Source organism: Aedes albopictus, chromosome 1 (assembly GCF_035046485.1).
Source record: "Aedes albopictus strain Foshan chromosome 1, AalbF5, whole genome shotgun sequence".
Classification (NCBI taxonomy): domain Eukaryota; kingdom Metazoa; phylum Arthropoda; class Insecta; order Diptera; family Culicidae; genus Aedes; species Aedes albopictus.
In genome coordinates, this window is record NC_085136.1 from 115,134,912 (window position 1) to 115,159,976 (window position 25,065).

The 25,065-nt window shown below is 43.8% G+C and overlaps 1 protein-coding gene across 5 annotated transcripts in view; it reads left to right on the top strand.

The window, feature by feature from the left end:
• The window catches only part of LOC109414089 (uncharacterized), a 94,484-nt gene extending 70,724 nt beyond the window's left edge, over positions 1–23,760 (top strand). The window contains exons 1-3 of one of the 5 annotated variants that reach the window (XM_062846545.1): positions 17,637–17,668; positions 20,374–20,638; positions 22,101–23,760. In XM_062846545.1, the coding sequence (XP_062702529.1) occupies positions 22,138–23,631 (1,494 nt within the window). In that variant the 5' untranslated portion in view covers positions 17,637–17,668; positions 20,374–20,638; positions 22,101–22,137 and the 3' untranslated portion in view covers positions 23,632–23,760. Of the gene's footprint in view, positions 1–17,612; positions 17,669–20,135; positions 20,639–22,100 lie in introns of those variants that run through there. The other 4 variants (XM_062846551.1, XM_062846536.1, XM_062846559.1 and 1 more) reach the window with 4 other exon arrangements.
• Positions 23,761–25,065: the final 1,305 nt, after the last annotated feature.

Genomic DNA, 25,065 nt, shown 5'->3' on the forward strand with positions numbered 1-25,065 from the left:
CATTTTTTGCTTGTGCCAGATCTAGTTCTATTACAGGATGATTTTCATTCAGTAGAGCGCAGTAAAATCATTCTGCTGTGTAATCATTCAAAACTCCGATTCTATGAATCTGAATCGCAGTGAATGAAGAATCATTCTTTCCACGGCGGGTGTTTTTGTTCAGTGTAAACACACTACACTGAAAGACGGCTTGCGATTGAAATTACTATTCTGAGGGTCAACTTAAATTCACAACGCCACTAAATTTGTGCAGACTGATTTTCGTTTCAATTCAACAGATTGATGTTTTCAATTTTACCATGGACCCGATTTACAATTAAAAAACCTGAATTAATCCACCTATGGTGAACAGAACCCTTCTTACACTTATTAAAATTATTGTTGTATTATTTGTATGTATGATTGTGATTTTTGGTCATTCTAGAAAATATTGTAGATTTGGCATCAAGTTGATTGCTTTCCATAACACAGCGCAACATTTTTTTTGTCTCAAGAGCAAACTTATGTGTCTCCGAAGGATTTTGGGCCGCTGAATCTGAATCCCGTCTCAGATTTGCTCTAACACGTCACAATTTTGAGCTATACCTCAATTTATAGGGCAAAATATGCGATTTTGGGCTTTTTTGACTGCAAGCCATTAAGTAAGGTAATATTTTTTTTAAGCAATCAAAAGGTTAATTGGTCTATTAACATCCAAATTAACAACTCATGCAAAATATTTCGTTTTACCAAATCGAATTTGATAGTTTTAAGCGATTTAGGTTAGGTACGATATTTCCCATACAAGTCATCCTCCAAAAGTTGCATGCAAGTTTTCATACTAACATAAAATGCTTAAATCTATCAAATTTGATTAAGTAAAACGAAATATTTTGCATGAGTCGTTAATTTAGATGTTAATTGACCAATTAACCTTTTTGATTGCTTAAAAAAATATTTCCAAGCTTAATGGCTTGCAGTCAAAAAAGCAAAAAATCGCATAGGTTCCCTATAAATTGAGGTATAGCTCAAAATTGTGACGTGTTGGAGCAAATTGAGCCCGGATTCGGATTCAGTGGCCCAAAATCCTTCAGACAGACAAAAAGTTATTTTTTGTTACGCTGTGTAATAGAATCATCGACCATGGGCTCAACTACCAGAAATGCCAGCCAGAATCTCCTAGAGTCTTGTATGGAATGTTTAAACAATAGCTTACATATTCTGGAACATTGTATCTCTTGGTAACTGCCAATCTATTAATACATGGGTAAGGACATCATCGAGATACACTTTGTCAAATATTATTTATCAGTTGAATAAAATAGATCCAAAGTACTTGGGACCCATGGTTATGGCACAGAGAAACAGACGTCACACTCCGCTCGCTTCCCATCGATCACCTTTTTAGCGGTTGATTCAAATTTTCGGTAATAGGTCGATTGATCACTCGCTGTTCGAAAGTTATCTCGGTTACAAAATGTCCAATCAGTATTTTTCAGACGGCTGAGAACCGTGAGTGACATTTTTTTGTAACACACACACACACACACACACACACACACACACACACACACACACACACACACACACACACACACACACACACACACACACACACGCACATACAGACATTAACGGAGCCTGTGGGGTACCTGGGCACCCCCCACAGTAAGCTGTCCCTTACCGCGTTAATGCAGAGCTCTGGCGTGGTGGACATTCTTTCTCGTGCAACTCGTGGGAATAAATTATGAGCAAAAATTCTAAAAATATTAACATAGGTGGAAGTAGTGGTGCGATCAACCCCTTCGCAAGAAGCGGGTTGATGAGGTCTCCGACAAGGAGAAGTGAGGAGTCAGGTGCTGGAAACTGCTTACGTAGCTCAAGCGTGGGAGCTCCTGTCAACTCCACGGCAAGCCAGCCGGTGGAGGTCATGGACGGAGCGTGGTTGCTGAGGGCCATCAGCCAAGAATTAGAAAAAGGACGGCCCGCACTAGAGGTTGCTGAGCACCAGCTTGGCAAAATCATCGACTTTGCGACAACTAAGTCGAATATAAGCAAGGACCTGAAAACGGCCTTGCTTAGACTTAGAGTGTCTGTCGATGAGGCCAAGCAGGAGCACGTGGTCGCGTTGCTGGCTGCTGCTGCAGCGGAACCCGCAAAGGAGAATGCGTCGAAGTTTACACAAACGGAGGCCTTCTCCTTTGAAGGTAGTCCGAGGAGTGTGGAAGCGAATGCTTGTGACAAACGTGACAAGCATTCGCAGAAGCGGGCGAGGCAGCCGTCAGGTGAGGAGCTGTCTGGCGGCGCCCGCAAGGCCAGGCGTATAATAACCCCGAAAGCCGGTGGTAATGCCGGAAAGTCGGACCCCAGCCAGGGTTCCCGGAAAGCTGGGAAGGGTGGGCCTGAAAAGGCTGGCCCGTCCCGGAACGATGGGAACAAGGGGTTGCGACCATTGGTGGGCCCTCAGCAGCCACAGAGCAGGGCGATCCAAGGAGAGGACCCTCCTTGGACAAAGGTGGAGCGGAAGAAGAAGAAGGAGGTGAATCCGCCGGTAGAAGTGCAGGACGTCAAGCCAAGGCGTAGGAGGGCAGGTGCCAGGCGCGAGAAAGGCGACGCTATCGTCATCAAGACGGAACAGTCTAAGTACTCGGACGTCTTGAAGACGATGCGAAGCGACGCCAAACTTGAGGGTCTTGGAGCCGACGTGCTCAGTATTAGACGTACTCGTACGGGCGAGATGATCCTGGAGCTAAAGCGCCAGAAGGAACACAAGGGCGCCACCTACAAGAGGCTGGCAGAATAGGTCCTTGGTGAGGGTGTGCAGGTGAGGGCTCTGACACATGAGGCGACTCTGAAGGTCAAAGACATTGACGAGATCACCGAAGTGGAAGAGCTCGTCACGGCACTGCGGCAACAGTACGATGTGCAGGTGGCCGCCGCAGCCGTTAAGCTACGGAGAGGGCCATCAGGGACACAGATAGCTTTGGTTCAGCTACCTGTGGCGGTTGTTAAAAAGTCCGTTAAAGTAGGGAGTATAAAGGTGGGCTGGTGTGTATGTCACCTGACATTCCACGAGCCACCAGAGGTTTGCTTCAGGTGTCTGGAACCAGGACACAAATCGTGGGACTGCAAAGGCCCCGACAGGCGCAAACTGTGTAGGCGATGCGGCGCTGAAGGTCATAAGGCCCAAAGCTGCACGAGTCCGCCCATCTGCATGATCTGTACCGGGAAAACCTCGAAAAACAGACATCCGATGGGTGGTCCAGGGTGCCCGGCCTTTAAGAAAGCCGCAGTGAACAACAAATCACAGTGCAGGTAACGCAGCTGAACATGAACCACTGTGATGCGGCTCAGCAACTGCTTTGTCAGGCGGTTTCTGAGTGGGAGACGGATATCGCCATCATTTCGGACCCATACCGAGTACCCGCCGGCAACGGCAACTGGGCCTCGGATGGGACCAGGAAAATGGCGGCGATATGGACGACGGGTAAATACCCCGTGCAGGAGTTGGTGCCTACTACCTACGAGGGCTTCGTGGTCGCCAAAGTAAACGGGGTCTTCTTCTGTAGCTGTTATGCGCCTCCGCGGTGGCCGATCGAGCGGTTCATGCAAATGCTGGACCGCTTAACGACCGTGCTAACAGGGCGAAGGGCGGTAGTAATAGCGGGTGACTTTAATGCCTGGGCTGTGGAATGGGGAAGCCGTTTCACGAACCAGCGGGGTCAGATCCTGCTAGATACACTGGCCATCTTAGATGTCGACTTGGCTAACGTCGGTACCAAGAGTACCTATAGTCGAAACGGAGCGGAGTCAATTATTGACGTGACCTTTTGTAGTCCTGGCCTAACAAGTAGTCCGAACTGGAGAGTAGATGATGGCTACACTCACAGCGACCACCTGGCGGTTCGCTACAGTATCGACTACAACAACAGCAGACAGCGGATAGAAGAAGAGGCGGCTAGGCCAAGGCCAAACCCTCGTAGGCGGAAGACATCATACTTCGACGAAGAGGTATTTAGGGAAGCGCTCCGCCGTGAGCGAAACTTAATCGGTTTAGACGGCGACGAGCTGGTAGCGGTGCTCTCACGTGCGTGTGATGCGACCATGCCTAGGCGAGTCCACCCTAGAAATGGGAGGCCACCGGCTTACTGGTGGACCGACGCGATTGCGGACTTGCACCGCGCCTGCCTACGGACTTGGCGGCGGATGCAGCGAGCACGATCAGAGGAAGAGCGAAACGAACGGCGGGTGGTGTTCGCCGCTGCAAAAGCCGCGCTCAAGACCGAGATAAGAGCAAGCAAAAAGGCCTGCTTTGAGGGTCTCTGTCAGAGTGTCAATACGAACCCGTGGGGTGACGCCTACAGGATCGTTATGGCCAAGACGAGAGGTGTGATGGCTCCTACAGAGCAATCTCTAGAGATGTTGGAGGGGATCATTGGAGGACTTTTTCCGCGTCATGATCCTAGGCCTTGGCCTCCTTTCGTAGGACAGCCGGGGACTGGGGCTGGCGATGAGGAGAGGGTCACCGATGTGGAACTTGCGAGGATATCTAAGTCCCTTAGCGTAGGTAAGGCCCCAGGTCCGGACGGAGTTCCGAACCTGGCCTTAAAAGTAGCTATTGCAGAGGCTCCCGAGATGTTCAGGTCTGCTATGCAGAAATGCCTGGACGAGGGAGTTTTCCCAGAAGCTTGGAAGAGGCAGAGCCTGGTACTATTGCCAAAGGCGGGGAAACCACTTGGAGACCCGTCGGCATATAGACCAATATGCTTGATTGACACGGCGGGGAAGGTGCTCGAAAAGATCATCCTCAATAGAATGTTGCGGTTTACTGAGGGCGTAAATGGTCTTTCGAACAACCAGTATGGCTTCCGGAAGGGGAGGTCCACCGTAGACGCTATCTTGTCGGTTACAAAAACTGCCGAGAAAGCACTTGAGCCTAAGAGGAGGGGAATTCGCTTCTGCGGGGTAGTGACTCTGGATGTAAGGAATGCATTTAATAGCGCCAGTTGGGCTGCTATTGCTGATGCGCTCTTGCGTCTGGGGATACCGGAGTACTTGTACAAGATTCTCGGAAGCTACTTTCAGAATCGCGTACTAGTTTACGACACGGAGGTGGGTCGGAAGTGCTTTCACATAACCTCAGGAGTCCCGCAAGGTTCCATCCTGGGTCCGGTATTATGGAATGTCATGTACGACGAGGTGTTGAGGTTAGAGTACCCAGTGGGAGTGGTGATTGTCGGATTCGCCGACGATATTACGCTCGAAGTCTACGGCGAAACGATCGAGGAAGTAAAGTTGACTACCAACCACTCGATCAAGGTTGTGGAGGCGTGGATGCGGTCCAGGAAACTGGAGCTGGCTCACCACAAGACAGAGGTGACGGTTGTTAACAACATGCAATCGGCGCAGCAGACGGAGATCAGTGTAGGAGAGTGCACTATCATGTCTAAGCGCTCTGTCAAACACTTGGGCGTGATGATCGACGACAAGCTTACCTTCGGTAGCCACGTCGATTATGCCTGTAAAAGAGCCTCCACAGCTATTCGGGCACTGTCCCAGATGATGTCCAATAGCTCTGCGGTGTACGCCAGTAAGCGCAAGCTTCTGGCTAGTGTTGCGACGTCCATACTTAGGTATGGCGGCCCGGCGTGGGGCACCGCGTTAAGTACTGAATGCTACCGACGGAAGCTGGAAATTACTTACAGGCTTATGTGCCTGCGGGTTGCGAGCGCGTACCGTACCGTGTCACACGACGCTCTCTGCGTCATTACTGGTATGGTGCCTATCAGCATTCTTATCAGTGAGGACATGGAGTGCTTCGAAATGCGCGGCACAAGAGGCATACGCAGGACTGCCAGGATGGCCTCTATGGTCAAATGGCAGCTCGCGTGGGACAGTTCCACCAAAGGAAGGTGGACCCATAGGTTGATACCGAGGGTAGATAGTTGAATTAATAGGCGCCATGGGGAAGTTACATTCCACCTGACACAGGTCCTTACGGGTCATGGTTGCTTCCGACAGTATCTACACCGTTTCGGGCATGCGGATTCTCCCGAATGCCCAGTGTGCAATGGTTTAGAGGAAACGGCGGAAAACGTTTTGTTCGTGTGACCGCATGCTTGCCACATGCGGGGAGGACACAACTCCGGACAATTTGGTCCAGAGGATGTGTAGGGATGAGTTTGGCTGGAACGCCGTTTCAACGGCTATTACCCATATCGTCTGGGAGCTACAGAGGAGGTGGCGCGTGGACTCGGAGAATGGCTAGTCCAGATGCAGTACAAGAGGTGGTCCAGGGGTTCGAAGTCGGCTTCGTAGGTCATACCGGTGCCCTGCGGTCGAGATCGACCCTTACAGCGATTAAGTGGCCGCGGAGAGGAAGTCCCGGTAGCGGTGCTGTCGTGACGTCGGTGTACTGGGTTGGATCCGAGCCCGCGGTTGGAAAGGGGTCCCCGGCAAGGGTCGGGGTAGGTGAGACCCTGCTGTCTGCAACCTACGGATGCATCTGATAGGGCCTGAAGGGTAGTGATACCCTTCCTTACGGGCAGGTCAGATCGGGTTGAATGTGGGCATCAGTTCTTGATGTCCGCTCAGCAGTAGGGCGCGGGCGGGGTTGACCCTGCCCGCCTTCCGAAGACAAAGGGGTGGTGAGGACCACTCGGGAAACTGGCTAAGCGCCAGCATGTTACTGTGATGAACTCTCCAAAGCGAGTCATCGATGTTCGTTGCTGCAGGCCACGCAGCTAACCTTGAGGGTGCAATATGCACTTGCCCCTCTCTGAAGCAATACCTTCTTGGTGGTTCCGGAGAGACGTAGGGTTTGGCGACCATAGGAATGTGTTTAGTGGGCCGAGGAGAGAGTAGTCCTGGCTTCTACTATTGTAGTAGAAGACGGCCTCAGCCCCACACTATCCTAACCTTCCTGTTAGGGTGTCTGTTTGCAGATTATCCCCCTATGGTTTAGAAGGAAAAAATACACTACAAATACAACGGACTTCACGAGTGTCGATCACTTGGGCAAATGGCCGTTTCTTAGGTCAATTGAGAATCTCCAAGATCCTAATGGCCTCCTTTCGCTACCAACGTCTACGTCCATGATTCAAGCAAGGCAGAGGCATCTGGTGGCTAATGTTGAAGGATGATGGTAGCTGCTATCTATGGCTGCGTCCTTTTCGGGTGACTAGCAAACACAAAGAGTGGAAACAAACAACACAAACACTTTCCTGAATTTTAAATAAACAAACAGACGAAAACCACACTAAACCGCGACAAAATCTCACAAACCTGCTGAGGGGGTACTACGAACTATTACAGTTATGCCTCAGAAACCTTCGGAAACTTCCTAAAATGTATTCGAAAACCCCTTGGACTTTAACACACTTGTGTCCCAGCGTAATCCCTTAAAACGTCCCTGTAACGCCTCTAAAACTCGTTAAAATGCTTTCTGAAACTCTCCTGACCCCCGGTAACGCACCTAAGACCCTTCGGGACCCCTGAAACACCCCTGTAACGCCATTGACACCCGCTGAGAATCCTCTGAAACTTCCTGAAACCCCCGGAAACCATCTCGGGCCCCAAAACGCTCTGAACACCCCACCCTCCTTCCTGAAACTAACTCGGTGGCTCTCTGAAGCTCCACATGGTCCACCACCTTAAATCTTCTAGCAACTTGCAATTGCTTCCTTAAACATCTTGCAACCTTGAAATCCATTCAGGTAATGAATACATTAAAGGCAGTCCCGTCTTATTATCTAAATACGGAGGTACCAGTGCAAGGCACTGGCAATCCCAGACCCCCCGCCCCCTCCCCCCCCCCCCCCCTTCCTCGTAGACTTTTGTCCATATAAACTTTTCGAAATTTGTATGGAGCGTAGACTTTGGCCTAACTCCCCCACTACGAGTCTACTTCCAACATGCGTTTTAGAAGAACCTTTATCGTTTGAGTATGCTGTCGTGCTTCGCTTATCAGCAAAAAAAGAAAACGGTAGTGAAAGCGTAAATTTGGAATTCTTGGTACACTGATCCGATAATGTGCGTACGTATGCTCTGCCGTGTGCGGCATAGTTGTCCCATGTTACATTTTGACGATTTTGACTTTTTGACACTTTGTTCAGAAAATCTATGAAAACAAAATTAAGTCAATTTCATAAGCTGTCTAATCATTGGCGTATCTAGGATTTTTTCCTAGGGGGTGCCTGGGGGGTGCCAATTTCAGCGGCTTCCAGGTTGTTTTGCTTTTTTTTTGTAAAAAGAAATACTGAACCACCCTCAATTTCTCAGTATAATGATATACTGCATCGCGAGACAAATTAGTCCGAAAATTTAAACGCGCTATATTAAAAAAAAACATTTTTTTTAATCCGAACCTTTTTACTGACTAAACACTCTCCCCGCCATGTGAGGATTGACAACTTGATAACTTGATTACGTATAATACATGGAATTTGTATTTTCAGTTTCAACTTTACGATCATCACAACCCCTTTGTTTTGTGGATTGAATACATTGATTAAGAATACATTTTCAGAGCAATTATTAGAAGTGTAAATCTCGGATACTATCAAATATCCACAAATTTGCGTGTAACTTGTATTCATCGTTACATCCTCTTTGTTTTATTGCATGATAACAACCCTTATAAAATAGTTTTCAAGCATAATTGTAAGAGTCTAAAAGAGAGTAAAAACTAAGTCTAAAAAACTAAGTCACTGCGTCCAATAAGCTGAACTTTTGTGGCATTGTAAGAGTTATAAATACTTGAAATTGCAAAATCAGGATACATATTTGCATTTTTGGTTTGGTAACTAGCGAGCTTCGATTTTTCACTTCGTTATTCTGTTTCTATGCTACAATATAATAGAGAAATTTGTGTTTTCGACAAAACATTGTTTCGGTAATTCCTCAGGGAATATTCCCGGCTAATTTTTTTTTAATTGTTTTGCAATTTATTTTAATTAGGCCTTCTTTTAGAAATCTCTCAGTAATTCCTTTGAATTAGGCAAATGTCTTCCGCAATTTCATTAAAACATTATTTGGTTATATGTCTGGAATTTGATACTTAACACCTTTTACGCATCCTTTGAAAATTTAATTGGAAATTACTTTGGAAATTTCGTTGGCAATTCCACCAGGAGTTTATTTGGCTTTTTTTTTATTTCCAAATCCCTTAAAAGTTTTCTCGGGAGTTCCTTTGCCAATTTTTTAGTAGTCGTTCAAGCGATGTTTTGTTAACGTCAGTAATTCTATTGATATTTGCTTTTAAATTTCAATTTCTCGTCGATTTTGTGGACTTCCATTATCTATTGCGAATCTTTTCTGAAATCCGCATATTGGCCAACAACTTGTGTGCCGACAGCCCATGCGCCGGGTTGTGCGCCATACAAAATATAAATAAACAAGTGTCAAAATAGTTCGCACCAAGAGCTCTATCTCTCTTAGGGTTCGGATCCATTTTTTGTCTAAAACATTATAACCTGGCGCACAACCTAGAGGTCGAAGAGAAACTTGTCGAAATGTTAAAAATACTCGAGAAGCTCAATATGCTATTCTATTATGTATTTCTTCATCAATTCCTTCGGAAACTCCTTCAAAAGTTCTTTTATATATCGCTTATATAATTCAAATAAAAATTCTTTACACAATTTCTTCTACATTTATTCAGTATTTATGTAAGGAATTCCTGCAGCACATGATTTCGGCATTTCCGAAGCTACTGGCATTGAACATTTATTTCGGAATTTTATCAGCAAATCCTTTTGGAAATCTTGGAAACTTCTATTATTACTTTAGGAACTTCTTCGGTAATTCCTTCGGAAATTTATTCGGCAATTTTCATACAAATTTCCCTGAAAAAAATCTGGCGGTTCCTTAAAAGTTCTGTCACTGCAATCACTTTTGGAATTCTTTCTAAATTTTCTTCAGAAATTTGATAATTTCGGAAAATTCTTTGAGAAATTTTTTGTGAATGAAATTTTTATAGAATATATTTTGTCAATTTGTTTCGAGATTGGGTTCGGCCAATTTCTTTAAAAAGCCTTTCTATTTTCATCAGAAATTCCTCTGGTAGTTCTGATATGATTTTTTTGGCTTCTACTTTGACAGCTCTAAAGTAATTTTGATAGAAATTTCTTTGGGAACTTGTCAGCCATTGAAAGTTAGAAAAAAAAATCCAAAGATATTGTCGATTGTATTTCCAAGAAACTTAACTAGCTGAATATCAGTTTCTTAAGCTAAAGTTTGCTTAACCCTTCCGTTACCAACCCCCCTTAACGAAAGTGCGAAAAAATACTCTTTTCGTTATAACTTATTTGTTTTTAAATATTTTTCGACCAAATTTTGAAACAATAAGCGGATATCCTTCTAATTTAGGGATTTGTTAGGGATTGTTGGAATGGCCACCTGGTTCCGGAGTTATTCCGGAATCAAAATGGGTCATTCGATTTGGCCATTTTGGAAAAAAGTAAATTTTCGATGTGAGAGCCGTTCAGTTTTCAGACCCAAGTGCACTACAATGATAGAAAAATATGTCTAGAAGTCCATCCCGGTCACTACGTGCCTTGGAACCCGTTTTACGGATGTTCCGGGGAACCGGTTCCGGGGTCAATTTTTGAATTTGATCCAATACCATCATGCGACACCTTAGAATTCGTGGTTTTTCAAGATGCATCATTCTGTGCTGTTTTGGCGTTGTAGGTCAGTTCCAAGGCACGTAGTGAACGGGATGGACTTCGAGACATATTTTTCTATTATTCTAGTGCACTTGGGTCTGAAAACTGAACGGCTCTCATATCGAAAATTTACTTTTTCCAAAATGGCCAAATCGAATGACCCATTTTGATTCCGGAATAACTCCGGAACCAGGTGGCCATTCCAACAATCCCTAGCAAATCCTTAGATAAGAAGGATATCCGCTTATTGTGTCAAAATTTGGTCGAAAAATATTGAAAAACAAAAAAGTTATAACGAAAAGAGTATTTTTTCGCACTCTCGTTAGGGGGGGGGGGGGTTGGTAACGGAAGGGTTAAGAGTGGTTTGTTCCTCTTCTATAAAGCTAAAATATTTGTTGTGTTCCAATGAAACTACCATAGAAATTTTCAAAAAAAACCGTCATGCCAAAGGAACCCTCTAAGAAATGGCTATACTGCGGTTTAGCAAATACGGAGCCGTGTGTTCTCGAATCCCAAGAGGGGATCCAATCAAGTGTGACAACCCATTTAAAAATTTCAGACGTCTCATACAAAAAGTGTGACATAGGTGGGAAGTTGAAAATGGGCAATTTTTGCGTGACGTAATTTATGGACGCTGCCTATTTCTGAAATTCGTCTTTAGAAAAATCCCTGGAAGAATCAAAGGCATTTCTGGAAGTATCCTAGGAAAACTGGCTAGAAGAAGGCAGGCAAGAATTCCAGAACTAGAGAGATTCCTGCAGGTATCAAAGTAAGAAATTCTGGAGGATATCTAGGAGGCATTCCTGAAACATTAGAAGCAGCAGGAATCGCTAATGGAATCCTAGGAGGAGTTCCTGGATGAAAGTCAAGAGGAGCTCCTGGAGAAGTCCAACAAGAAATATTTTGAGAAATCCCTGATTTTTTTTAGGATTGCCAGGAGGACACATCGAAGGAAGATTCAAGAAGATTGTTTTGAATAATCCCAGCAAGTTTTTGAAGGAATCTCTGGAGAAATTCTTAAAAGATTCCGTAGAAGAATTTTGGCAGGTATTACAGTAAGAATGACTGGAGGAGTCCTAGGAAGAATTTCTGGAAGAACCACAACAGAAATCCAGCTGAAATTCCTGGAAGAAGGCCAAGAGGAGTTCTTGTAGGAATCCCTTGGGAAATTTATGAGAGAATCCATGGACAAAAAATCTTGGATAAAAAATCCTGGAGGAATCACCGGAGAGTTTCTGAAGCAATCACAGGAAAAATCTTAGAAGGATTCTGGGATGTATCACTGTAGAAACCTCAGCTGAAATCTTTAAAAGAATTGCTAGAGAAAACTGTACAGGAATTTCTAGAGAAGCCCCATCAGGTACGCCTCGGGGAATCCAAAGAAAAAATCCTTGGAATACCTAGAGAAGTTCCTGCAAGAACCGGTAGAGGTATTCTGGAAGAATCTATAGAGAAGGCCCAAAAGGAATCGCAGGAGGGTTTTCTGAAAGAATCTTATGAAGAATTCCAGCCATAATGCTAGGGTAAATTCGTATAGGAATTACTATGAAGAATTTCTAAAGGAATTGATGGAAGAATCAGTTGTTTGAGGTAGTGCGACAACTGGCATGGCATCAAGTTACTACTGTATGTAGTTCCCAAAGTTCCAAACTCTTTTTGGAGGAAGGCCAAAAAGAGTTTCTGCAGGAATTCCATGAGGATTTTCTGGAGAAATCTTTGGATAAAATCTCTGGAGGAATTCCTGGATGGGCCTTGGAGAAACCCCTGGTAGAGCAACCAAAGGATTTTCTGCAAGGATTCCAGGAAGATTGCATGGAAAGGTCTCAGCAAAAAAGCCAGGAGAAGAATCCATAGCATAATTTTGGAAGTACCACAGTTAGAATTTCTGGAGGAAGATTAGCTGGAAGAACCGCATGAATTGCTTGAGCAGTCACAGCTGCAATATCTGGAGAAATTCTTAGAATCCTAGAATCAGCAATGCCATGGGTATGGGTATCTTAAGAGAAGTCCCTCTAGCAAATGCCTGAAGGAATGCCTACAGTTCTTCTTGAAAGAATCGGTAGAAGTATACTGTAGGAATCCTTGATGGAATCGCAGGAGGAATTTCTGGAGGAATCTCAGGAAGGTTTCCCGAAAGTATTGCAGCAAGTAAGTATGTCAGGAGAAATTCCTAGAAGTATTTCTGGAGGAGTCCTAATGAGAATTGCTTGAAGAATTTCAGCTGAAATTCATGGATGAGGGTCAATAGAAATCCTTGGGGAAATCCTTTGTGGAATTTCTGGAAGAACCTCTGTAGAAAGTCCTGGATATATTCTTTAAGAAATGTATGGAAGAATCAATGAAGGGATTTTATAGAAAAATCTCAGGGAGATCTTCCGGAAGAATTTCCGGAATTCAGAGAAGAATCATAGTAAGAATTTCCAAAGAAATCCTAGCAGTATTTGCTGGATCAATCTCTGCAGAAATTTCTAGCATGTACAACCCCATCAGGACTGCCTATAAACTTCCTAAGGGAAGTTTATTGAAGAAATATCGGAAGGAATCCATAAAGGAAGCCTAGAGAAATCATTGTATGAATAGATAGAAGTATTTCTAGAAGAATCTATGGAGAAGTCTGTAGGTTGTTCTTACCAAAATGTCAAAAAGTACAACAGTTATATAAGTAATTCCGGGTATGCTTAAGTTTTGTTCGAATGTACCATTAATAAATATTGGAATTATTGTGTGAAGTTTCAAATTTTAGGTGACTGTCAAGGAAAAATTCTAGGGGGTGCCAAATTTGTTCTAGGGGGTGCCAGGCACCCCTGGAACCCCCCCTAGCTACGCCAATGTGTCTAATGTTCTATTTTGCAGCATCCCGAATAAAAAAATACACGTTGTATTGTAGCAGTACTATTAAGAACCATATTTTTACAATAGACAGCACTGTGAAAATAAAAATACAAAAACAATAACATGTAATGTAGACACCATACAGTGAATTGTAAATAGGATTTTTACAATATATTGTACAGGTTGTTAAGTACAGTGAGGATTCGCTCGTTGGGTCACGACTGCGCCCCGATTAGCGAATTGTGTTCGTTCGTTGGGGCAGCTGACAACTGATCAAAATGCCGTAGACACACGCAAGTGACGAGAAATACGTCACGAAACACTCACATACTTGCACAAACGTTCTGTATACACGAGCAGCGATGCGACGGCGGTTAGACGTCAAACTCGTTTTGACATCGATTTTGACATTGACAGTGCTTTTTAGTTGGGTTTTGCCCCAACCAGCGAACATTCAATCATCGAGACAGCCCATCTAACGAGCCGCCAACGAACGAATCGGGACTGTATCGTAACAATACGAAAAACTATTTTTCTCCATATATTTTTGCAAAACCATACATTTTATTGTAAATTAATTGTTCTTAATACTGATACGTGGGTTTTAATATACCGTACATTGTATGGTACATATATGGTTTCAAACAATAATATGTACTGTAAATATATTGTTTTTATTGTAATTTCAATACTGACTATACATTCAATCAAATGGTTTTGGAATTGTTCTCATTTGTTATGTTGTATTGTTTTACATTAAATTAACCATATAATTTTATATCACCGACATATCGGTGGTTATATTATCTTGTCATTTTTCTCCTGTTAATGGCATCTTAGGCTTTCTAGCCAAACTAATCTGAACATAATGTTAAATAGAACTATTTTTGATAGTGCGGGCTAGAACCTATCAAGTTCAACATTATTAGAATGCGCTTTGAGAGTTCGTCAGAGCCGGGATGGCCTACATTGGTATTCCTCTCGTCGCACTCTACATACCTAGCCAGCCATATCTGCATTTTAGGACACCTGGTTTACCACTTATTTAAACATTTTTTTGACTTTAAATTGATGTTTTAACTTATTCACTTTTTTCTCTTTCCTTTCCTTTTCATCAAAAAAGTCGCGAAAATCAACAAAATAAAGCACGGAAAAATTTAAAACTGAATAAATAATTAAAAATGCACGGAAAAATAATATTTCGGAAAAGTGAATGGTTCAAACGTAAGAAAAACAGTATAATATTGCTTTTTTCACTGAAAATTTTCCTTGCTTCGCTGAACAACATGACGTTTTCTTCCAGCGAAGGCTTACGCGATACAGAAAATCGCTGATTTTTACACTAACACTGCAGAAAATCTGTCAACAATAACTCAATACACATGCATTTTCAGCGAAAAGATCTATTTGCCTGACAACAATCCACTCCCATGTCTACCGGGCGGCCGCCGTCAAATATCAGGATTGCCAACTGTCCGGCGACTGCTGTCAGTTTTCTTTGTCGCCGAATCTGGCGCCGGGTCTTCGGCGCGGAAACCCAAAGGTGGGAATAAAATTTTGGGGTTTGCGCGCAATATACTGTTACATAAAGATCGGATGTAAATGTATAGTAGCTACAATGTGCAATGTTTTTAGCGAACCATTCCACTACAATACACTTTATTGTGTAACGTTTTTTCCCGGTGGGACCACAGAAACCTCCAGCAAAAATAACGAATGCCCGAATTGCAGCAAAATCTCGTTGGAAAAATTCCAGCTTAAGCGCCAATCCAAAAGTTGGATTGCTGGAACCTCAATTTAGGTTGCCCGCTAGCTGTCGGCCAGTCGTAGGTCCGACCACACTTGATTCTATGGAGAAGCTGCTCAAAACACCGTAGCACAAAATAATAAAACAAAATCAATAATCACACATTAAACTACTGCGTATATTGGCCAATTTTCAAAGAACTAATTCACATTTAGAGCTTAAAATTCTAGGTGATACTCTAACTACGCGCAAACCATTTGCCAGAAACTAAAAAGTTCGTGCACGATTACTGGCTTTTCACTTTTTTTTCATGCATGCATGCCACTTATCTGGTTTTCCGCGACGACCTATTCACGCGAGGCAGGAACAGACAGCAACAACGATCTGCACTGGTCCGCCGGTCAGTCGGGTCTTCCAGGATACAATAAAAACCGACTGCGTTTCAGGGCACTGCACAAAAAGGTCGCAATTACTCAACCCGGGAGCTACTTGACAGCTGCCGAACAACGTCAGCGTACCTAAAAATTTTGGTCCGGGTGGTACTGTCAGATTCAAAGCGGCAAGCGGTCGGTTTGTAGTCACGTGCACAAATCTTCTCCCTTCACATGCAAAGTAGGTAGCTCAGGAAATCTGCAGCTTGCGGATCAAAATTGATGCAACCAAAAGCACACACGTATCGGTGGACACCGGTGGGATGGCGAAATTTGAGAAACCAGGCCCTCAGCGAGTTGAACTCCACCTCGGTGCCGCCGGCTTCGTTGGGGTTGCAGGTAGGCTGGTTGCTGCTCGACTGGACTGGGTCCCTCGTCGGCTTCAGCACGGTTGCTGGACACACAACCACTGTGCTCCTCTGCAGGTAGGATCTGCTCTGCTAGCTGCTCTGGAGGCTGGACTGTTCTTCGTCACAGGTTTGCACACAATGATCTCGGTTTGCGTTATGAGGCCTCTATTTATACCATTTGCGCGGAGGCTTTCCTACCTACTTTGAGACGCAAAAGTTTGTGGTTGGCGGGAACACTTATATTTTAATAACCAATCAGAGGCAAGCAGATTTTGCGCACAGTGCTTGGAACAATTATCGTTACAATTGTAGCCGGTACACTGTATGGCGCAGGAATAGTTTTCACCAAACACCCTATGGTTAGTTTTTATCCGGGATAAGCTGTCCCTGTTCATTTTTTTTCCTCAAAAGCTAACCCACGTTCAGTGTGTACGCATAAAAAGTTGTCCGAGAATTTCTGAGGGAATCCTGAACATTCTCAGGAAATCCTGATATCATTTGTGAATTTCAACATGGGACAGCTTATGCCGAGAAAATCCCGGAAATTAGCTAGATTTATCAGCATTACAGTCCCACCATGGGACCGCTGACCCACCAGAGTTTTTCTACATAAAGTAAATGTAAATTGGATGTTCAAGAAGTTTTTTGTGCAGACTTCAATGATAATTATCAACGCTATCCTGATGAACTCACTTTGTTTTTTAGAGAAGGAAAGAAGGCTGGAACTTAAAACGCGTTTTTCTCAGTTTGCTGTTTTGGAACATGGGACAAATATGCTGCACACGGCACGCTGATGTAGCGTCAAAGCAAAAAGTTAATGTAATTTTTGGGTGTTATCTGTGTTATCGGAATTTGCAAAATGCGTTGAATGTAGATGAAGAACAGGGCCCAATATAGTCGAAGCGGTAAATGCACGGATATTCAGCAAGACCATGCTGAGAGTGACGGATTCGATTCTCAGTTGGTTCAGGAGCTTTCTGCAATGGAAATTTCATTGACTTACTTGGGCATAGAGTATCACTGTGCCTGCCACCCAGAGGGGGCGACACTAATTTTGCCAAGCTGAAATATCCCAAAAAATGAGGAAATAACCCGGTAAAACCCGCAAAAGTTTCACGGGTTTTATCGGTTTTTTTCGTCTTTTTTCGGCTTTTCTGGGATATTTCGACTTGGGAAAACTAGTGTCGTCCCCCAGCTACCACCCCAACAAACATCATTGCTGTACAACAGATGAATAAATTGCTTTTATGCTTGATTTCCAAAATTTTGGCTGAATAAGCTGCTTTTTGGCTATCATTGTTAGTTGGGACACGATATACTAATAAAAAACGATTATTGGCAGAGAAAACTCTCTCGCAGTAACAACAAGCTGAGAGGCAGGTTTGCATCATTTGAGACGTTACGCCAAGAAGAAAAGAAAGAAGAGTAAGAAGAAGAAAAGGGTTTATACTTTGTCTGCCTTTTCTTTTCTTGCAAGGCGAGATTGGCAAGTTTATAATGGCGAAGGAATTATATGGATTAACAGCTGCGATAATGAATGTTTTAATTGAACCAGCGTTACTGTTTTAAGGGGTGTAAGGTGTGCCTTTCCTTACAGAGCTCATTTGTTATAATTCACCCTCTTTTAGCAGTGCACAGTCTAGTGCCCAACAGAAGAAGTATGTAAGTAGCAAACCAGTTTTATATGTATATATTTTAAAAGTGATTCATTTTTTAATTTTATTTTGCAAAAGTGAGAAGAAATGAAGTGTTTTGTTTTTAGTTTTTAATCACATTAAGGCGAAACTGGAAGCATTACCTCATTTTTTTGGTTTTTGATTTTTTATTAGCTAACGAAGCAATATTTTTAAAATCGGTTTTCGTGCACATGTAGAGTATGGATCAGGGTATCTTCTGATTTTTTTACGCTGTAGAAAATATTTTTCGTTTTTGCAGAAACCATTTTTTAGTGAAAATTTGTTCAAAAATGGTTTCTGCAAAAACGAAAAACATTTTCTCTTGCGTAAAAAATTCATAAGATACCCTGATCCATACTCTACAAGTGCACGAAAACCGATTTTGAAAATATCGCTTCGTTATTTAATAAAAAATCAAAAACCAAAAAGTGAGGAAATGGATCCAGTTTCGCCTTAATTAAAGAAACTATCAAGCCAACACTGGCATATTTTTTTGTTGAAATGCTCAAAACTACAATGCACTCGCTGTGTTATATGGTAATATGGTTCCGGGTCATTTGGGCGAATGCCATTTGGCCGAATGCCGTTTGGCCGAACGCCATTTGGCCGAAAGGGTCATTTGGCCGAATGCTATTTAGCCGAATGCCGTTTGGCCGAATAATGAATGATGAACCTAAGTGACCATGCCAATTTTCTCCACATCAGTATAGCTCGAAAGAACCGCCTATGATTTAAAGAAGGAAAAATCTTCGATAAAATGGTTGCAGTTTCAAAGCCAACTAATCCCTGAATGACAAAACTAGAAAGAATAGCCTATGATTAAAAGAAGGAAATATTCCTGATGATCATATTGACAGTTATAATGTCAAAAACTACCTCTGAATTCTTTTGACCGTGATTCGGCCAAACGACCATTCGGCCAAATGGCATTCGGCCAAATGGCATTCGGCCAAATGGCGTTCGGCCAAACGACATTCGGCCAAACGGCATTCGGCCAAATGGCCGGACACCTGGTAATATAGAGTACAACACTAACAAATTTGTGTTTGGCCAAGAGGAACTAGCTCTGAGCATATACAGATCTCGTTGATGCAGATAAAAAACTAATTTTTGTTGTATTCGCCGCTTCTCTGAATAGTGTACGAGCAAAGTTTAGTATTTCGAATTCAAATTCTACCAAACCGCTTAAAAATCATAGTTCAATGCCATTTTGTTTAAATTATTAATCCCTCCGTCCCTCATAACATTACAACCCAGACGGATCCGGTAGTGTTCGGTTCCGACTACCGGCGTGCACACCGTCCATCGTTGCTTTAATCAGTCTAATCAGCTTCCCAGGAAAGCCGTTTTTGTCCATGATTCTCCATAGCTCTGCGTGGTCGGTACTGTCGTATGCGTTGGGACCTGGTATTCACGGCATTTCCGGAAGATTTGCCGTACGGTAAAGATCTGGTCCGTTGTAGACCGACCGTCGTTGAAACTGGCTCGATAACTTCCCACGAACTCACTAGCTTTAGGTGACAGACGACGGAAGATGATCTGGGATAGCATTTTGTAGGCAGCATTCAAAATAGTGATCGCCCTGAAGTTCTCACATTCCAAATGGTCGCCTTTCTTGTGGATGCGGCAGATTACCCCTTCCTTCCACTCCTCCGGTAGCTGTTCGGTTTCCCAGATCCTGACTATCAACCGGTGCAGACAGATGGCCAACTTTTCTGGGCCCATCTTGATGGGTTCAGCTGCATTACCATCCTTACCAGCTGCTTTGTTGATTTTGAGCTGGCGAATGGCATCCTTAACATCCCTCAGCATGGGAGTTGGTTCATTTACGTTCTTCGCTGCACGAGCGTCGTCTTTCCTCCGTTCCCGTGGTCTGCCGTATTTGATCGCTGTGCTGCTTCCACCTTTCGATCACCTCACGTCCGTCTGTCAAGAGGCCTCCGTCCTTATTCCTGTACATTTCGGCTCGCGGCACGAAGCCGTTGCGGGATGCGTTGAGCTTCTGGTAGAACTTCCGCGGTTCTTGGGAACGGCACAGCAGTTCCATTACTTTGCACTCGGCTTCTTCCAGGCGGCGCTTTTTCTCCCGAAAGAGGTGGGTCTGCTGTTTCCGCTTCTGTTTGTAACGTCCCACGTTCTGTCGGGCCCCTTGCTGCAGCATTACCACCCGCGCTTCGTTCTTCTCCTCCAAAACCATTCCTTTCCCCCCTGAGAGTAGCTGACACTGACCCTCTTCTGAGCCCATGGCTCAAAATGACCCGGATACTTTGACGTCGGTGAACGGCAGCCCATATTGGACCCCTAATCGGACTGGAAACAGGAACAACCAACACCCACACATCAACATCCTCGTGCTCATTATTCTACCATGATAGGGTATAAAGTGGAAGCAGCGCAACGGCAATCAGTTCGATATAGTATAATTAGAATAGAATACATTTAGGCGCTGTAAACAGTGTAAGTACAGCTTCCAATTTGAATCGCACACGCAGTGCCCTAGTGAAGCTGTAAATTAGGTTAAGTTATTGAAAAATTAAAAAAAAAACAGCTCTTCTGTCCACTAGGGCACTACGTGAGCGAATCCAATTGGCATCTGTACTTACACAGTGCCTAAATGTATTCTATTCTAGTTCTACTATATCGAACTGATGCCTTTGTGCTGCCTTCACTTTTCTACCCTGTCCACGATAGAATGATCAGCACGATGATGTTGATGTGTGGCTGCTGTTCCTTTTCCAGTCCAATTGGGGGTCGTCCATTATGAGTTGCGGTTCGCTGATATCCAAATTCCGGGTCCGTTATGCTCCGAAGAGGGTCAGGTGTCAGGTACTCTCGGGGGGAAGAGCAACTGACGAAAAATGGCAAGTGTCGGGGCTGGGATCGAACCCATGACCATCCGCTTATGAAGCGAACGTGTGGACCACTGCGCCACGAGCCCCGACATAATGAAATCTTGGTATGTATTTATAATAGTGTAACGTCATAGAAGAAAGTGAGTGTGATCTAAATAGCAACATATGGAAAAAAATAATAATCCAGATGATACCCATGCCGTCAATGTAGCAAAGTTATGCAGCAACACCATGCCGATGTTCACTGTGTTTAATTTCCAGTCGGACCATGATTTTGTACACGAATAAAAAAAGGATACCATTATAATACACCAAATTTACTATTTCAAACAATTAATTGAAATAACGACTGGTGTGTATTAGGGTTAGTTTATCGATTACTGACCGAGACCTGCTTCCTCTTCTTCATGGCTCTACGTCTCCACTGGGGCTTGACCTGCCTCGCTTCAACTTAGTATTCTTTGAGCACGTCCACAGTTATTAATTGAAGGGCTTTCTGTGCCTGCCATTGCATGAATTTGTATATTGTGAGGCGAGCATGAAGGGCCCATATAGCCGAGGCGGTAAACGCACGGCTATTCAGCATGACCATGCTGAGGATGACGGGTTCGATTCCCGGTCGGTCCAGGATCTTTTCGTAAAGGAAATTTCCTTGACTTCCTTGGGCATAGAGTATCTTCGTGCCTGCCACACGATATACGCATGCAAAATGGTCATTGGCAGAGGAAACTCTCAGTTAATAACTGTGGAAGTGCTCATAGAACACTAAGCTGAGAAGCAGGCTTTGTCCCAGTGAGGACGTTACGCCAAGAAGAGAGAGAGAGAGAGAGAGAGAGAGAGAGAGAGAGAGAGAGAGAGAGGCGAGCACAATGATACACTATGCCCAGCAGAGGGAGTCGAGCAAATTTTCCCGACCGGAACGGGAATCGAACCCGCCGTCTCTGGATTGGCGATCCACTAGGCTAACTAGAGACCCTATTGATCGAGACCTGTTATTCGGAAATACGATAGCGCGCGTTTGCCCGGGTGTGCATTCACTAGATATTCAAACTGATTTATTCATTCTATCTCCAATGCCGTTTTTCTTTTTGAACCTGGGTTGGAACTGGATTGGCGGAAAATGTGTAAACAAACAAACGTCAAACAAACTCAAACAAACTTTAGTACAAGCGAAACCAAAGTCAGGTTGGGGTTGAAACTGTGATCTCAACCCAGGTTGGAACTGGATCAAAAAGAAAAACGGCATAAATATACTGCTGTACCAGACAACCAGTGGTGTAGCCAGGGGTGGATGCTACATGAAGAGGTTATAAAGCAGTTAAAAATATTAAACGGCATCGGTGCTGCGCTGGTACCTTCAATTCACGGCATTTCACGAGGATTTGCCAGACCATGAAGATTTCTTGTTTTGGTAAATAACACGTCACTTGGCCAAATGACTTGGAACCGTACGTTAATATCCACAATCTATTAAAAAATCTGGGGAGCTGGGTCTGATTAAGGCGTGGACCATTCCTCCTTTTTAGATATGTCAATGATTATTAACTGCGTTCTCTCCTTTCGCAGATCATAAAAAATATCTTCTCCGTGAATCGTACTCGGCATGGAATCTTTTAACCCAAAATTGTTGTGGAAACAAAAACGTGACAAGGAATACAACATTATTCTGTTTGGCGAAACCGGCTCAGGCAAATCAACTCTGATAAACTATCTGACGAATTATTTCCATAACGGTACACTAAGGAACTTGAAAATTGCCATTCCCACGAAGCATTATGATTCAACAGAGGGTCTAGAGCACTATGAATACAACGTTCAGGATTCTTCAAAGAGCCAAACTAAGACATGTACTGTATACAATTTCAGAAAACAGGACACGACATTCAACTTTATAGACACCCCAGGGCTCAGTGATACCAAAGGGGCGGATCAGGATGACTTCAATATTCAGCATATTATGCGAGCAGCGGAGCAGAGTGGAGTGTTGACAGCAATCATTCTCGTTATAAATGGAACGCAGGCTCGAAGTACAGTAAACTTACGCAACACATTGAATCTGTTGAGAAGCTCGATTCCAGACGTTCTTCTGCAGAATCTCGTTGTTGTTCTAACAAATTGTTCTTCTACTACAGTCAACTTCGATCTGGCGCATTTGAAGCCTTGGACTATTGCTGAGGCAAACGTTTTCCACATGAACAACTGTGCCCTCAGTAGACCAGTATCACAATGGATAAACGACAAGCGTGCGAAGAAAAGAATGGAATTTGATTGGCAATGCTCAATGGAAACTATCGAAGAACTGAACGAGCTCTTAACGAAGCTTGGTGGCAAAGCGACCGAGGCTTTCAAACAAATGCGTTTTAACAAAAACACAATAAAATTACAGCTACGTAGCATTTTATCGGAGGTAAAGAAAATCCAAAATCTTCAAAACGAACTAGATAATATGCAGAACACACAGCAAAATATATCTGCCGACATCAAAAAATATTCCGACTACAAGCGAACAAAGCAAGTGGAATATACGGAATTAGAACGAAGTGAATATGTCAGTAAATTCTGCACTCAATGCTTGACGACATGCTATGAAAACACTGCACTCTCGCCTTCAGTTACACGTTCATATACAATGAAATCAGTACCATTTTGTAGGGACATATTAAACTTTATAGAATTTATTTTTCAAGACATTTGTCACTGCAAGCATTTACCGTTCAGTCACTGCGAAAGCAAAGTTAGGTCAGTAAGGAAAACAAAAACCGTCGAAGAAATTCTGCAAGATGTGAAAAACGCCTATGATGATAACGTGAGAAGAAACAAGGAAATACAGTCTAAAATTGGCAGCCTGGACACCGACATCGCTGCACTGAGACATGTTCTCGATAAAAAAGAAGTCGAAATACTGAAGTGTTGCCATGAGCTCAAGAAGCTCTGCTCGCAGTTTAACTTTGTGGACGAGCTCCAGGGCGTCATTGATGTCCTGGGGAGAAACGCCCGTACGCTTACTTCTACCGTGGCAAGGGCCGATGCTGAAAACAGAATTAGAAACATCAAACACGTGATCGATACGCTGTCAAACGCTGAGAAGAGTGATTAGAACGCGAAAAATAAAGTATCTATTTTGGATCCAATCTTATATTATTATATAATTATTATATTTTATTAAAGGCACTTTACCAGATGAGATGGCAATTGTTGTTAATATACGACTTTGATAATAACATAATGCTTTTTTCTACTTGTAATCAACAAGAAATCGTCCTGAGTAAATAACTCTGTAATACCCAGTGTCTCCTCTAGATGACAATGTTTTGTTTTGATTGTTAATATCCGTTCCCCTATTCAGAAACTGCATGACAAAGCAATTGCTGAGCTGTATTAACGTAATTCAGGCTCAGCTGCGTTACCTGTACTGTGGTTTGTCACAGCGGCTCTTCTGAAGACCGGATACCACGATTTTCTAGAACAAATCAAACACGTGGGTGGACTCGTGCAGTTTTATGGCCTTCGCCACTGCAGCTTGCTCCTGTTAAGGCAAGGCCTTTGCAGTGCCATGACTTTTGTCCTGCTTCTTCACACCTGAAGCAACCTCCGGTGGCTCATGCTAGGTCAGTTGGCATACTGACTAGCCCACCTTTGGCTTCCCTACTCTAACGGACTTATTCCCGTCCACTACAGGTAGCTGTATCAAGGCCACCTGTGTCCCTGTGACGGGCCCTTCCGTAGCCTAACGGCTGCGGCGGCCACCTGTACCTCGAACAGGCCCACCCTTTCCGCCGGCTTTACTACCGACCTTCGGGATTAATAACCGCCTAGCCTTGCGGGGACCGCTTGGTAGCCCCTCACCTGATGGCTGCCTCACACGCTTCTACGATTGCTTGTCGTAAGCCTGGCAACACGGATGACCACATGCCTATTGCCTATGAGTGTAGTAGGGAGCGTCGATCGGGATCACCCGTCGATCGTGTGAATGTAGGTAGAAGTTCGCTGCTGCTCTCACGGTTGGTCCTCACGGCACTCACTCTCTCGCTGCTGTCCGGTCGGCTCGGGTGAGTGCGCGTGCTTCGTGACGGTCATCGATGACGGTTCCGATGTGATGGTTGGTAAAGACGCTATATGCATATAGTGTCTTTAATGGTTGGTTGCGCATCTTAGCATGCTGCTGCCCACGTTGGATGCGCATCTTTATGAACATCATAATATTGCGCAGTCCAGTATTTAGTCTTAATAAATGCGGAAACGTCAATAAAAGTGCGCGATTGCATCAAATCCAGTTGATGTCTTCGGCGCAATATTTCTTTGACATATGCTGAATAAATGCTCTGAACACACCGACTTGATTTGTTGCAATCGCGCACTTTTATTTACGTTTTCGCACTCTTGAAAACTCGTTAGATTTTGCAAATAAAACGGCATATGAAGTCTTTTGCGCTAACGCTGACGAAATTTTATCACAGCTACCCCCAGAAATAAAACTCCACATATACGGCGATTTTAATCAACGCAATGCTGATTTTATACCAGACATAAT